Source organism: Mobula birostris, chromosome 1 (assembly GCF_030028105.1).
Source record: "Mobula birostris isolate sMobBir1 chromosome 1, sMobBir1.hap1, whole genome shotgun sequence".
Taxonomy (NCBI): domain Eukaryota; kingdom Metazoa; phylum Chordata; class Chondrichthyes; order Myliobatiformes; family Myliobatidae; genus Mobula; species Mobula birostris.
The window spans coordinates 148,890,420-148,904,762 of NC_092370.1; the positions used below are offsets into that span (position 1 = coordinate 148,890,420).

The window sequence follows — 14,343 nt, forward strand, 5'->3', positions numbered from 1 at the left end:
AAATGCTCCATTTATCCTAAACTGTACTCACCCACCTTCCTTTCAGCTTTATGTAACATCTCCAAGTCTAGGCATTGTATCTGAACATTCACGTGCGCAAAACCTGACTCCTCAAATGGATATTCATAGGAAAAGCTTACTCAAAAGCATAAGACCATCTGACTCATCAAATCTGCTCTGCCATATCACCATGTCTCTCAGCCCCAATCCCCTGATTTCTCCCCTTATCCCTTCATGCATTGACCAATTGTGAATCTATCAACCCCTTCCTTAAATATACATACAGACTTGGCCTCCACAGCTGCCTGTGCAAAGAATTCCAGAGATTCATCACTTCCTGGATAAAGAAACTCCTCCTCATCTCCATTCTAAAAGGACACCCCTCTATTCTTTATCCTCTGGACTTAGATTCTCCCACCATAGAAACATCCTCTCCACACCCACTCTGTCAAGGCTGTTCACCATTCAACAGATTTCAATGAGGTCACCACACATTCTTCTGAATTCCAATGACTACAGGTCCATACTCTTCATATGGCAGGCCATTCAATCATGGAATCATTTTCATGAACCTCCTTTGAATCCTCTCCAGTTTCAGCACATCCTCTCTAAGATAAGGGACCCAAAACTGCTCAGATACTCCAAGTGAGGTCTCACCAGTGCTTTATGAAGTCTCAATATCATATCCTTGCTTTTATATTCTAGTCCTCTTGAAATGAATGCTAACACTGCATTTGCCTTCCTCAACCTAGACTCAAACTGCAAATTAACCTTTAGGGAATCCTGCACAAGGACTCCCAAGTCCCTCTGCACCTCAGTTCTTTGCATTTTATTCTCCATTTGGAAAATAGTCCATTTCAATTTCTTCTACCAAAGTACATGACCATAACTTCCCAATGCATAACTGCCATTTCTTTGCCCATTCTCCTAATCTGTCTGGGTCCTTCCAATTCCTCAAAACTACATGCTCCTCGACCTATCTTCATATCATCTGCAAACTTTGCAACAAAGCTATCAAATCCATCATCCAAATCATTGACATATAACAGAAAAAGAATCGGTCCCAACACAGACCCTTGTGGAACACCAATAGTCACCAGCAGCAGACCAGAAAATGCTCCCCTTATTCCAACTCTGTCTCATGCCAGTCAGCTGCTGCTTTATCCATGCTAGAATCTTCCCTCTAATACTATGGGCTTGTATTTTGTCAAGATCCTCATGTCTAGCACATTGTTTAAGGCCTTCTGAAAATCCAGGTACACAATAGCAACCAATTCTCCTTTGTCTATCCTGCTTGTTATTTCTTCAAAGATTTTCAACAGATTTGTCAGCAAGATTTTCCGTTGAGGAAACCATGCTGACTACAGCCTATTTTATCATGTGTCTCCAAGTACTGTGATACTTCATCCTTAATAATAGAATCCAGCATTTTCCCAATCACTGAGGTCAGACTAACTGGCCTATAGTTTCCTTTCTTCTGTCTATCTCCCTTCTTGAAGAGTGGACTGACAATTACAATTTTCCAATCTAAATAAAAGAGATTCAAGGATGTACTCAAAACCTCTTTAAAGGAATGTAACATCCTTCTGACTCTTGGGAACCTCTGGCCTATAAATACTCCTGGTGGAGAAACAGTAGACAGGATGATTTTGAAGTACAGAAGCTTGAAGTCCGATACCACAAGGTTCAGGAACACCTACTGCCCTACAACCATCTAGCTTTTGAACTGACCTGCACAACTCTAACCCTACCTCAGCAAGCAACGCTATTGATCACCTCTTGTCTCCAATTGTGCTTTTTGTCATGATCCCCCCCTTCTACTGTCTCATGTGATTTATGTATAATCTATGTTCTGTGTTGTATGAACTTCTGTGCATGTGATGCTGCTTCAAGCAAGTTGCTCATTATACCTGTATTTCACGGTATTTGTAGATATGACAATAAATTTGATTTGACTTAGAAACATAGAAAATCTACAGTGCAATACAGGTCCTTTGGCCCACAATGCTGTGCCAAACATGCACTTACTTTAGAAATTACCTAGGGTTACCCATAGCCCTCTATGTTTCTAAGTTCCATGTACCTATCCGGGAGTCTCTTAAAAGACCCTATTGTATCTGCCTCCACCACCGTCACTGGCAGCCCATTCCACTCACTCACCACTCTTTGCGTAAAAAAAACTTACCCCTGATACCTATACCCCAGCACCTTAAAGCTGTGCCCTCTTGTGGCAACCATTTCAGCCCTGGGAAAAAGCCTCTGACTATCCACACCATCAATGCCTCTCAATATCTCATACGCCTCTATCAGGTCACCTCTCATCCTCTGTCGCTCCAGAGAAAAAAGGCCGAGTTCACTCAACCTGTTCTTATAAGGCACGCTCCCCAATCCAGGCAATGTCCTTGTAAATCTCCTCTGCACCTTTTCTATGGTTTCCACATCCTTCCTCTAGTGAGGCAACTGAGCACAGTACTGTAAGTCGGGTCTGACCAGGGTCCTATATAGCTGTAGCATTACCTCTTGGTTCATAAACTCAATCCCATGGTTGATGAAGGCCAATGCACTGTATGCCTTCTTAACCACAGAATCAACCTGCGCAGCAGCCTTGAGTGTCCTATGGACTTGGACCCCAAGATCCCTCTGATCCTCCACACTGCCAAGAGTCTTACCATTAATACTTTATTCTGCCATATTTGACCTACCAAAATGAACCACCTCACAATTAACACACATCAAAGTTGCTGGTGAACGCAGCAGGCCAGACAGTATCTGTAGGAAGAGGTACAGTCGACGTTTCAGGCCGAGACCCTTCGTCAGGACTGACAATGGCCTGGTGCTCCTTAGTGGGGTCACGATCAAGGGGTAAATAAGAGGAGGTATCCGCGAGTTGTCGCTGTGCCTCAGCAAGGTAGAGGTCAGTATGCCAGACTACAACAGCACCCCCCTTATCAGCGGGTTTAATAATAAGGTTAGGATTAGTGCGGAGGGAGTGGAGAGCAGAGCATTCCGAAGGAGTGAGATTGGAATGGGAGCAAGGTGTGGTGAAGTCAAGACGGTTGATGTCCCGTCGGCAGTTAGCGATAAAGAGATCCAGAGCAGGCAGAAGACCAGAGCGGGGTGTCCATGAAGAAGAGGAGGGTTGAAGACGGGAGAAGGGGGTCATCAGTGGAGGTGGAAGAGTCCTTGCCGAAGAAGTAGGCTCGGAGACAGAGACGGCGGAAGAAGAGTTCCACATCATGGCAAACACGGAACTCGTTGAATTTCCAGCATCTGCAGAATTCCTGTTGTTCACCTCACAATTATTTGGATTGAACTCCATCTGCCACTTCTCAGCCCAGTTTTATATCCTATCAATGCCTCGCTGTAACCTCTGACAGCCCTCCACACTATCCACAACACCTCCAACCTTTGTGTCATCAGCAAATTTACTAACTCATCCCTCCACTTCCTCATCTAGGTCATTTATAAAAATCATGAAGAGAAGGGGTCCCAGAACAGGTTCCTGAGGTGACCGACTCCATGCAGAATATGACCCGTCTGCAACCACTCTTTGCTTTCTGTGTACAAGACAGTTCTGGATCCACAAAGCAATGTCCCCTTGGATCCCATGCCTCCTTACTTTCTCAATAAGCCTTGCATGGGGTACCTTATCAAATGCCTTGCTGAAATCCATATACACTACATCTACTGCTCTACCTTCATCAATGTGTTTAGTCACGTCCTCAAAAAATTCAATCAAGCTCGTAAGGCATGACCTGCCTTTGACAAAGCTGTGCTGACTGTTGCTAATCGTATTATGCCTCTCCAAATGTTCATAAACCCTGCCTTCTCCATGTTCTGCATGAACTCTCATCGACTTAACCTAAGTTTCATGCATCAGGAGCACATGGTGCTCTGTGCAAACAGTGGAAGGAGCGGATCAGCTCTCTAACTATCCATACACCCACCTCTTCAACCCCCTCCTGTCCCACCTGTGGAGAATCTGCAGGTCCCACATTGATCTCATCAGCCCCTTAGGATTGGAGTCAAAGTGAAATCCTTGATCTGAGGGCCTGCCCAAGGAAGGTGATGAAAGAATAGTGTGTGAGGAATGAACCTTGGGGACAGTCAGTGTGAGGAGAGTCATGGGATTAGATATAGAGGATTAGGAGTTAATAAAGAAGCCTCTCTGCACATATCGTAAAATGTGAGGTCTTTGTATTGCAGGGAGAAACTGGATAAAGGGGACAGCAGAATACGAATTGAGGCTCTGTCATGCATTGGTCTGCTTGGAGTGATGACAGGAAAACTGATGTCCAGCTTCCTAGACTGCTTCAAGGATGATTTCATTTGTGTGCGGAGGGAGGCGTGCCTGACTGCTGGTCTGCTTAAGTTAAAAGATGAGAAGGTACATCATTCTTTTTGCTGCATATTTCAACACCTACAGCCTCTTCTGTCTCCAATAGATTTCTCTAAAACATTTGGCAGGGAGCATGTGATTTTTGCTCCCTTTCCTGTAATCAGGTCAGAGCAGATTTTATCATTTTGAGCTGATTCAACAGCGTATACATAGGCAGTGTTCTTAATTATTTACATGAGGTAGAACACTGATCAGACATAAATTACTTATCCCAAATTTCTGCTCCTGCTAAATTTCCTAATTTCAATTTCTTTGTTGTTCTTCCATAATTGCCCTTCTCTAACTGGGTGTATCAAATTCCCAATTTTCTAATCCCTAAATGTCCATTTCTGTTTCTCCATTCCCCATCTTCTATCCTTAACTTCCAGTCCAATAAGTGACTGTTCCTAATTTCTCCTCTCAAATGTGGTGGAGTGCTGTTCCATTGTCTTCCTCAAGTGCGAATTAGATAAATGAGGAAATGTCGCAAGGTTATAGAAAGAGTTGGTTAGTGCAACAGAGGGCTGTTGTGGCACAAAAGCAATGGGATGCTCATTCTCCACCTGTCATGTAACCATTCCATGATACGGAGATATTAGAATATTTCATCCCAAACTGCCCAATCCAAATTTACCTTTCCTAATTTCCTTTCCTATTTGCCCTTCTCTAATTTCTCACTTCTAATGTCCTTTCCCTTGTCACCCAATTTTAAAACAGAAAAAGATGGAAACTTATTTCATCAGAAGTAAAACATCATTTCTGTATCTTTTAAAAGCTGCCTGATCTGTTGAGTTTTTCCAGCATCTTCTATTTTTATCTTGGATTTCCAGCATTTCTATTTTTACTTTGCTTCCCATCCCAATTTTTCAGTTTCTGATTTTTACCAGTCCCAATTTTAAAATATATTTTTCCTATGCCTTTTGTCTATCCTTAGTTCCTCACCTTAATTTCCTGACCTGATTTCCCATCCATGAGTGGCTGACCCCAGTTTCTCCTCTGTAATTTCCCATACCATACTAATTTATCACTCATTGCCATCCATAAGTTCACATTTCTAACCACTTTTCCTTAATAGCCATTCCTAATTACACATCTTTTGTTTCTCCTCATGTTTTTCTATTTCTAATTTCACCAAGTTCAAACTACCTGCTGAATTTACTAGACTATACCTGTCCATTGCTAAGTGTCCAGATTCTGAACTTGGCCAGCCATATACGCAATGCTATAGGAGCAGGTATAAAGCTAAGAATCCTGCAGCAAGTTACTCATCTTTTAACTCGAAGGCTATCCACCATCATCAGGGCTCAAGTCAGGAGTGTGATGAAGCACTCTGCACTTGCCTGGATGAGTACAACTTCAACATTCAAGGGGCTCAGATGATACTGGACATAGAAGATTGCTTGATAGACCTGCCATTCACAATCGTTCACTCATTTGACCACTAATGCACAGTAGCTTTATCATCTACAGGAAACACTGCAGCAACTCACCAAGACTCCTTGGACAACACCTTCCAAACTCATAACCTCTGTAAGACAGAAGAACAGGAGCAATAAGGACATGGGACACCACCCCCTGAAAGTTGCCCTCCAACCCAATCACCATCCTGACTTTGAAATATATCACCATTCCAGGTCAAAATCCTGGAACTCCCTCCATAACACATTGTGGGTATACCATCAGTTTAATGACTGACCATTTCAAGAAGGCATCCCACCACTACCTTCTCAAGGGCAATTAGGAGTGGACAGGTTCAGACTGAACCAGCCCATACCTTGAACAAATATAAAACTCAAAGATATAAGATTATTTAATGTCATTTCCTGTATACAAGTGTAAAGAAGGAAATAATTGTTACTCCAGATCCAATGCAGCACAAAGAATCCCACAAATGATAAAGAATATAATAATCATAAAGAACACAGTAAAGATAAACACATAAAATAGCTTATATACGAAGATTGATTGCATGTGTATAAAGTGATGCTAGGCACAGGGATATTTGTATGTAAGGTGGAGGGGCGGGTTAGCGGGTGGGGAACATATCAGTTTGTGAGTCTGGTGGTCCTGGCAGGATGCTACGTAGCCTCCTCCCTGATAAGAGTGGTACAAACAGTACAAACAGTGGGGTGGGTAGATTCCTTCATGTTTTTTGGCACCTTTCTGTATACATGTCCTTGATGGCATGTAGGCTGGTGGCAGTGATGCGATTACCTGTTGGAGGCCCTGCTACAGTCTTGCCAATTCCAATCTGTAGTTATTGCTCGTATCATTGGTCATCCTTAATTTCCTGCTCCAATTTTCTAAAATCTTGTCTTTCATGTTTTCTTATTTCTCATCACAAATTATCCTGATGTATCTCATTCCTAATACACTATTGCCATTTCCTGACCTCAAAACTTCCCACTCCTGACTGTCCATTCCAAACTGCCCATCTAATTTACTGTCCCAAATTTCTTGCCCATGTGATTTCTGCCCCTACATCTGAAAACTACCCGAGTCACTGAGAAAGAACTCACTCACCGTCTGTTGGCCACTAAATTGTAGTATTTTGATAAAGCAACATTTCTAAGTGTGGAGGTCCTTGTGTTAACTGCTGCTTTCCTTCCAGTTGTGGGTTCTGCTCTGCATCCCATAGTTAGTATGAGTCATGGGAACACTCTGTTTCTCATTGACAAAGTCCCTGCATTAGCCCTGAACTGAATGAGTGGGGATCAATGCCAAATGAATGTTTCCCACTGATCCAGCCCCCATCAAACTCTTCACTGGGTTTAGGAGTTTCCAGTACCACACACACTCAGATCTTGACAACCATGCTGCTGCCCAGCAAGACCCATTCTGATTGACAGCTGTGATGCACAGGATAAATCCGGAGATCCTCGGTTTAGGGTGAGGACAATCATGGTAGGACACCTAAGGGTTCCAGAGGCTAAGGAGGACTGCAGAGCATTGAAAGGTTACTTGGAAGGTGAGGTGGAAGAGACAGGAACAGTGGGTCACCCAATCCACAAAACTTCCTGAGTCAACTGGTCATCATGGACTGCTAGAATGATGCCGATTGAAATTGTCCCACTGTCTATGACAGGAACCCATACATCAAGAACTGCCTGGCCACACTGCCTCACCCAACAACTTCATAGGGTCAAAGATGGAAACAAACCCTATGGCCCACACGTCCTCTCTTCTGCCACCTGAGGCCAATGCTCAGTCGTGGAGATGCTGCGCTCACCTCCATGTTCCACTTTGTAGAGAATCAAAGGCTCAGTAAGGAACACAACCTTCCACTGATTCATCTCCATTTACTCCAGCTGTGTAGTTGAAGAGCATCTTTTCTAGGCTGATGTCAGTCAATCCAGTGATGTTGAGTAGGGCAAGGTCCTTGAGAACCTTTTACTATCAAGAGTTGTGGTCTTGTTGAGGGGCACTTAAAGTCTGAGTGTAATCCTTGTGTCACCTGCAGGTCCTTCATCATCTGCTGTGCCTGATGCAGTCCGACCACATCTGGAAAGTGAAGGCTTATGCAATCAAGGGTAGGTGTGATGACATTCCTTTGTCAAACAACCCTGGGGTGTACAAATGCAGTATTTCCTAGAGTCAAACAGCATGGAAACAGACCCTTCGGCTCAATGTGTCTATGCCAAACTAGGTGCCTCCATGCTCCATGATCTAGTCCTATTTGATCGTGGTTAACTCCAAACCTTTCCCATCCACATACCAATCCAAGTGTCTTTTAAACATTGTAATTGTATCTGCCTAGACCACTGGCAGCTCATTCCACACACCCATAAATGCTGAGAGTTCTTTACATAAGCACTTAAGCCAGGGTCAACAATGGATCTGGTCAGGCTTATCCAATGGTTGTATGAATCCAGAGAAGGCCCTTCCTTTGAAATATTCTGCCATTGGGAGCAAGCTGGTGACCGGGACGGCTGGGGCAGGCGTGGAAGGAAGAGTAAGGATCTCCTTGGAGGGGCATGGGAAAATGTCTAATGGGAAACTGAGTTTGTTCGTAGAGAGGATAACCTGTTTGAGATGATGTAATGATAGTGTTCACTCGATGAAAGGCAAGCTGTATTGTGGCTGACTGCAGATTTCTGCAAAATTTATTGGACTCATGGTCTTGGACTATATTTTTTGTGAGTATATTTTACTGATATCTTATATGTGCTCAATATCTTAAATGAGCTCTATGTGCCTTGGTCCAGAGTGGTGCCATCTCGTTTGGCTGTATTCATGAATAGTTGACTGACAATTTATCTTGAATTAAGAGGCACTGTTCAAGTTCAAGTTTAATTGTCAGTCAGTGATCCATGAATACAGCCAAACGAGATGGCACCACGCTGAGGCCAAGCTGAAAAATACAGCACAAGGCACTTCTAAGATATCGAGTACTGTCACACACAACACACATTCCTTGAATGTTGTGACCTGCAGATCAATGGTGCATGCCACAGACAAATGCGATCCAGCTTGTCTTCCACCAAGTGAGCACTAGAGGGCAACACTAAAAGGAGAAGCAATGCAATTGCAAAAGGACTTGGTCAGATTGGAAGACTGGTCAAAAAAGTGGCAGATGGAATACAGTGTTGGGAAATGTATGATAATGCATTTTGATAAAAGGAACAATATTATCTATTATCTAATAATAATAATAATAAAGACTATTATCTAAATGGGGAGAAAGTTCAAACATCAGATTTGCAGAGGGACTTAGGAGTCCTCATGCAAGATTCCCAGGAGGTTAATTTACAGGTTGAGTCTGTGGTAAAGAAGGTAAATGCAATGTTGGCACAACAGGAATAGAATATAAAATCAAGGAGAAAATGCTGAGCCTTTGTAAGACACTAGTCAGGCCACACTTGGAGTATTGTCAACAGTTTTGGGCCCCGTATCTCAGAAAGGATGTGTTGTCATTGAACAGAGTTCAGAGGAGATTCACAAGGATGATTCCAGGAATGAAGGAGTTAACATATGAGCAGCATTTGGCAACTTTAGGCTTGTACTCACTGGAATTTAGAAGAATGCAGAGGGACCTCATTGAAACCTACTGAATGTTGAAAGGACTAGATAGGGTGGATGTGAAGAGGATGTTTCCTGTGGTGGGATCGTCCAGAACCAGAGGGCAGAGCCTCAAAATTGAGGGGTGACCTTTTAGAACAGAGGCAAGGAGGAATATTTGTAGCCAGAGAGTGCTGAATCTGTGGAATGCTCTGCCACAGACTGCAGTGGAGGCCAAGTCCGTGGGTATATTTAAAGCGGAAGTTGACAGATTCCTGATTGGTCGGGGCATCAAGGGGTATGGTGAGATGGCAGATGTATAGGTTTGAATGGGATCTGGGATCAGCCATGATGGAATGGTGGAACAGACTTAATGGGCTGAATGGCCTAATCCTGCTACTATGTCTTATGGACCCCCAACCCAGCACTGAATCCAGTGGCATGCAGCCAGCTCTGACATCTTCTTCCCTGGCAACTGCACTGGGTGACCCTGAGGCACATGAGCCTAGTCTGCAGAACAACTGAAGCCATGTAGCTCCCCATTGTCAGTCTCGCCAATGAACCAGTGAATTGGACTTGCAGTATTCTGCATTACCAAAATCCAGCAAGATCATGCAATCACAATAAAATTGTCCAAGCCAGTCATTTCCACCGTTTGTTGGACCACAAACTTCCTCTGACATCTTCCCTGGGTGGCTGAAGCAGTACGTAACAAGTCCAGCTCCACTACTATCCAGCAACTTGCTAGTGGGGTACTCTATTATCTTGATAACTATATTTATTGCTATATTTATACTCTATTCTTGGTTGGGGCAACTGTAACGAAGATCAATTTCCCTTGGGATCAATAAAGTATGACTATGACTAACTAGCAGTGTCTTGCAATTGTAAAAAAACGACAAAGGACAAACAATTTATCTTCGTTTGGACCCAGAGAGGCGTGCTGCCACTTTCCTGGCAAGTTCATAGTGAAAGTCATTGTGATCTTGATCAGTTAGGGAAGTGGGCCAAAGAGTGGAAAATGGATTTCAATACAGACAAGTATGAGGTGCTGCATTTTGGAAAGTCAAACCAATGGACGACTTGTACTGTGAATAGTCGTGCACGAGGGAGTGTAATAGTATAGATGGAACTAGTACAAGTGGGAATGGAATCACATTAGACAGGGAGGCGAAAAAGCTGTTTAGCAGTCTGGCCCTCATTAGTCAAGACGTTGAGAATAGGAGTTGGTACATCAATGTTGCAATGGTATGTATACAGTTTTGGTCACCCTGTTATACGAAAGAAAGAGTTAAACTGGAAAGAGTTCAGAAAGACATAAGTTGCCAAGTCTGGAGGGCCTGAGATATAGGGAGAGATTGATTAAGTCATGTCTTTATTCCTTGGAGCATAGGAAAATGAGGGACGACCTTATAAAAGTGTTTAAAATTATGAGAGGCATTGATAGGGTGGCTGGCAAAAGTCTTTACTCTAGGGAAGAGGCATCCATAACTGAGGAGTATTGACTTAGGGTCAAAGAGGGTAAAGATTTAAGAAAGTCCCGGGGGGCAACTTTTTCCACACAGAGGGCAGTGATTATAAGAAATGAAAGCAGGTACGACCAAATCACTTAAGAATTATATGCTGGGGGTGGGGTGGGGTGGTGTGTTTAAACTGATATGGGCCAATGCAGGAAATTATGACAAGCTGGTGGAAAACATGATCATATCCATGCTGTATTGCTCATAACTCTGAGAGACTTGAGTATTAGGTTAGTTAAAGACTGAACACAGTCCAAAAGAAACATTTTGACTTGAAACATCCACTTCACTCCATTGATGCTGTCTGATCCACTAAGTTCTTGCTCTTTGGGTGTTGCTCCAGATTCCAACAACTGCAGTCCATTGTATCTTCAAAGTTTTAGATAACATCAAACAGATTTCTTCCCACTGGTTAAGACTTACCAGGGACTTGATACACAGTGGAACTTTGTGTAAGAGATATCAAATAATGTTTCTGGTTAGGCTTTCAAACACATCACCCAGCCTTAATGCAAAGTGATGTGACAGTAACATTTGCTTGTAACCTTCTGCTGTCCTATATGGTTCTCCTGTCCTGTTGTCAGGACTGAGGTGTAGTTCCAGGCACTCCCTCTATGGACCAATGGATTGTGGAAGTTTGTCTGCACATTTTCTTGATATGTTTTAATTCTATACTGAGTACCAGGCTCTGATTTTGTTCACTCTTATTCTTGTTACTTGCACCTTGATGGAGAAGCTTTAGGTGCCATTGGCCATGTAACCGAGGAGCTGAAAGATTTGTTGCTTTGGGCAATTCATTACGAAAATGAACCTGGCATACGAATGGAAGCCTGTAACACTATTGCGACCCTGAACTTGCAGGATGCCAAAGTACAAAGTGTTTTAAGACAGCGGCTCCTGGTGGAGAACGACCCACTGGTGTGGAAGTAAGTGTGTGTTCAGTGTAATCCAGAGATCCTTGGGAAAGCAACTGCCACAGCCCCAACCTAATGTACTGACAGTGTTCCTGTTTCTTGTCTGCACTGTTTCCTGTTCAAGTTTATGCATCTGAAGGTAGAGATCCAAGTTCTTAATATTTGTGACCATGTTTGTAGGGCGCTCTCTGTGTCTGTTGTGTTAGAACACTTGTATTGTACCAGACCACTTGATCCAGGTGGTTCATGTCAAAGATTACGTTCCACACAAAGTGTTCCTACTTCTCATCTTCCCCTGTAAGTAATCTTTTTGTTCCCTTCTACGTAATTATAACCTGTACTTTTTGAATCAACGGTGCTTTGTGGTGGCACTTGTAACATTGTCAGACTACAGTAACATTCATCGGAGCTGAGTGGAGACTGCACATTCTTCCTGTAACCATACGGGTTTCCTCCCCACTCCAAAGATGTACTAACTGGTAGGTTGCCCCTAGTGCAAGTGACCGATAGAATCAGAATCAGGTTTATTATCACTGGCATGTGACGTGAAATTTGTTAACCTAGCAGCAGCAGTTTAACGCAATACATAATCTAGAAGTAATAAAATAAAATAAAAATAATAATAAATAAGTAACTCAATTACAGTATAAATATATTTTAAAAAAAGTGAGGTGGTGTACAAGGGTTCAATGTCTATTTAGGAATTGGATGGCAGAGAGGAAGAAGCTGTTTCTGAATAGCTGAGTGTGTGCCTTCAGGCTTCTTTACTTCCTTCCTGATGGTAACAGTGAGAAAAGGGCATGCCCTGGGTGCTGGAGGTCCTTAATAATGGATGCTGCCTTTATGAGACACCACTTCCTCAAGATGTCCTGGGTACTTTGTAGGCTAGTACCCAAGATGGAGCTGACTAGATTTACAACCCTCTGCAGCTTCTTTCAGTCCTGTGCAGTAGTTCACCCTCCCCACCCCCCCCATACCAGACAGTGATGCAGCCTGTCAGAATGCTCTCCAAGGTACATCTATAGAAGTCTTTGTGTGTATTTGTTGACATGCCAAATCTCTTCAAACTTCTAATGAAGTATTGCTGTTGTCTTGCCTTCTTTATAATTGCATCGATATGTTGGGACCAGGTTAGATCCTTAGTGATCTTGACACCCAGGAACCCAGGAATCTGGGGGAGAATTAATGGGAATGTGGAGAGAAAAAGACTGGGATTAGTGATAAGGCTAGAGTAAAGGATAGCTGAATCCATACTGTAAGGCCATAAGATATAGTAACAGAATTGGGCCATTTCACCCATTGAGTCTGGTCCACCATTTTATTGCCGCTGATCCTAATCACCTACTTTCTCCCCGTATTCCTTGATGTCCTGGCTAATCAAGAATCTATCAACCTCTGCCTTAAATATACCCAATGACTTGGCCTCCAGACCCAACTGTGGCAATGAATTCCAGATTCACCATTCATCCCCCTTCTTAAAGGATGCCCCTCTATTGAGGCTGTGTCCTCTTGTCTTAGACTCTCTCACCACAGGAAACATCCTCTCCACATCCACTCCATCATTCAACAGATTTCAATGAGGTCACCACTCATTCTTCCGAATTCCAGTGAACGCAGGTCCTGTGCCATCAAACACTCTTCAAATGACAAGCCTTTCAATCCTGGAATCATTTTCGTGAACCTCCTTTGAACCCTCTCCAATGTCAGCATATCCTCACTTAGATAAGGGACCCAGAACTGCTCACAATACTCGATGAGGCCTCACCAGTGCTTTATAAAGCCTCAACATTACATTCTTACTTTTATATTTTAGTCCTCTTGAAGTTAATGCTAACATCGCATTTGTCTTCCTTACCACTGACTCAAACTGCAAAATAACCTTCAGGGAATCCTACACGGAGACTCCCAAGACCCTTGGCACCTCAGATTTTTTTTCTCCCCATTTAGAACATTGCGTATGCTTTTATTTCTACCAAAGTGTATGACCATACGCTTCCCAACACTGTATTCCACATACCACATCTTTACCCATTTCCTAATCTGCCCAAGTCCTTCTTGTAGCCTACTTCCACAAAACTACCTATCCCTCCACCTATCTTCGTATCATCCACAAACTTGGCCATAAAGCCATTAATTCCATCATTCAAATCATTATTTTTCCTGTAATATTATGGACTCTTAACTTGTTAAGCAGCCTCATGAAAGCCTTGACAAAGGCTTTCTGAAAATGCAATAACATCATCAACTAATTCTCCTTTGTCTATCCTGCTTGTTCTTTTTTGAGAGAATTCCAACAGATTTGTCGGGCAAAATCATGCTGACTATAGACTATTTTCTCACGTGCCTCCAAGAACCTCAAAATCACATCCTTTAACAATCAACTCCAAAATCTTCCCAACCACTGAGGTCAGACTAACTGGCCTATAATCTCCCTTCCTCTCTCCCCTCTTGAAGAGTGGAGTGACATTTGCAATTTTCCAGTCTTTCAGAACCATTTTAGAATCTATTGATTTTTGAAAGATATTACTAATGC

The 14,343-nt window shown here is 42.9% G+C and overlaps 1 protein-coding gene across 13 annotated transcripts in view; it reads left to right on the plus strand.

The window, feature by feature from the left end:
- Positions 1-14,343, plus strand: part of heatr4 (HEAT repeat containing 4) — a 215,762-nt gene that overhangs the window by 105,250 nt on the left and 96,169 nt on the right. For all 13 annotated transcript variants that reach the window (XR_011886603.1, XM_072263529.1, XM_072263497.1 and 10 more), the window contains 3 exons: positions 4,207-4,387; positions 7,839-7,908; positions 11,633-11,822. Coding sequence is in view for 12 of the 13 variants with exons in the window: in XM_072263529.1 (XP_072119630.1) it covers positions 4,207-4,387; positions 7,839-7,908; positions 11,633-11,822 (441 nt within the window). In the remaining variant the exon portion in view is untranslated. The remainder of the gene's footprint in view (positions 1-4,206; positions 4,388-7,838; positions 7,909-11,632; positions 11,823-14,343) is intronic.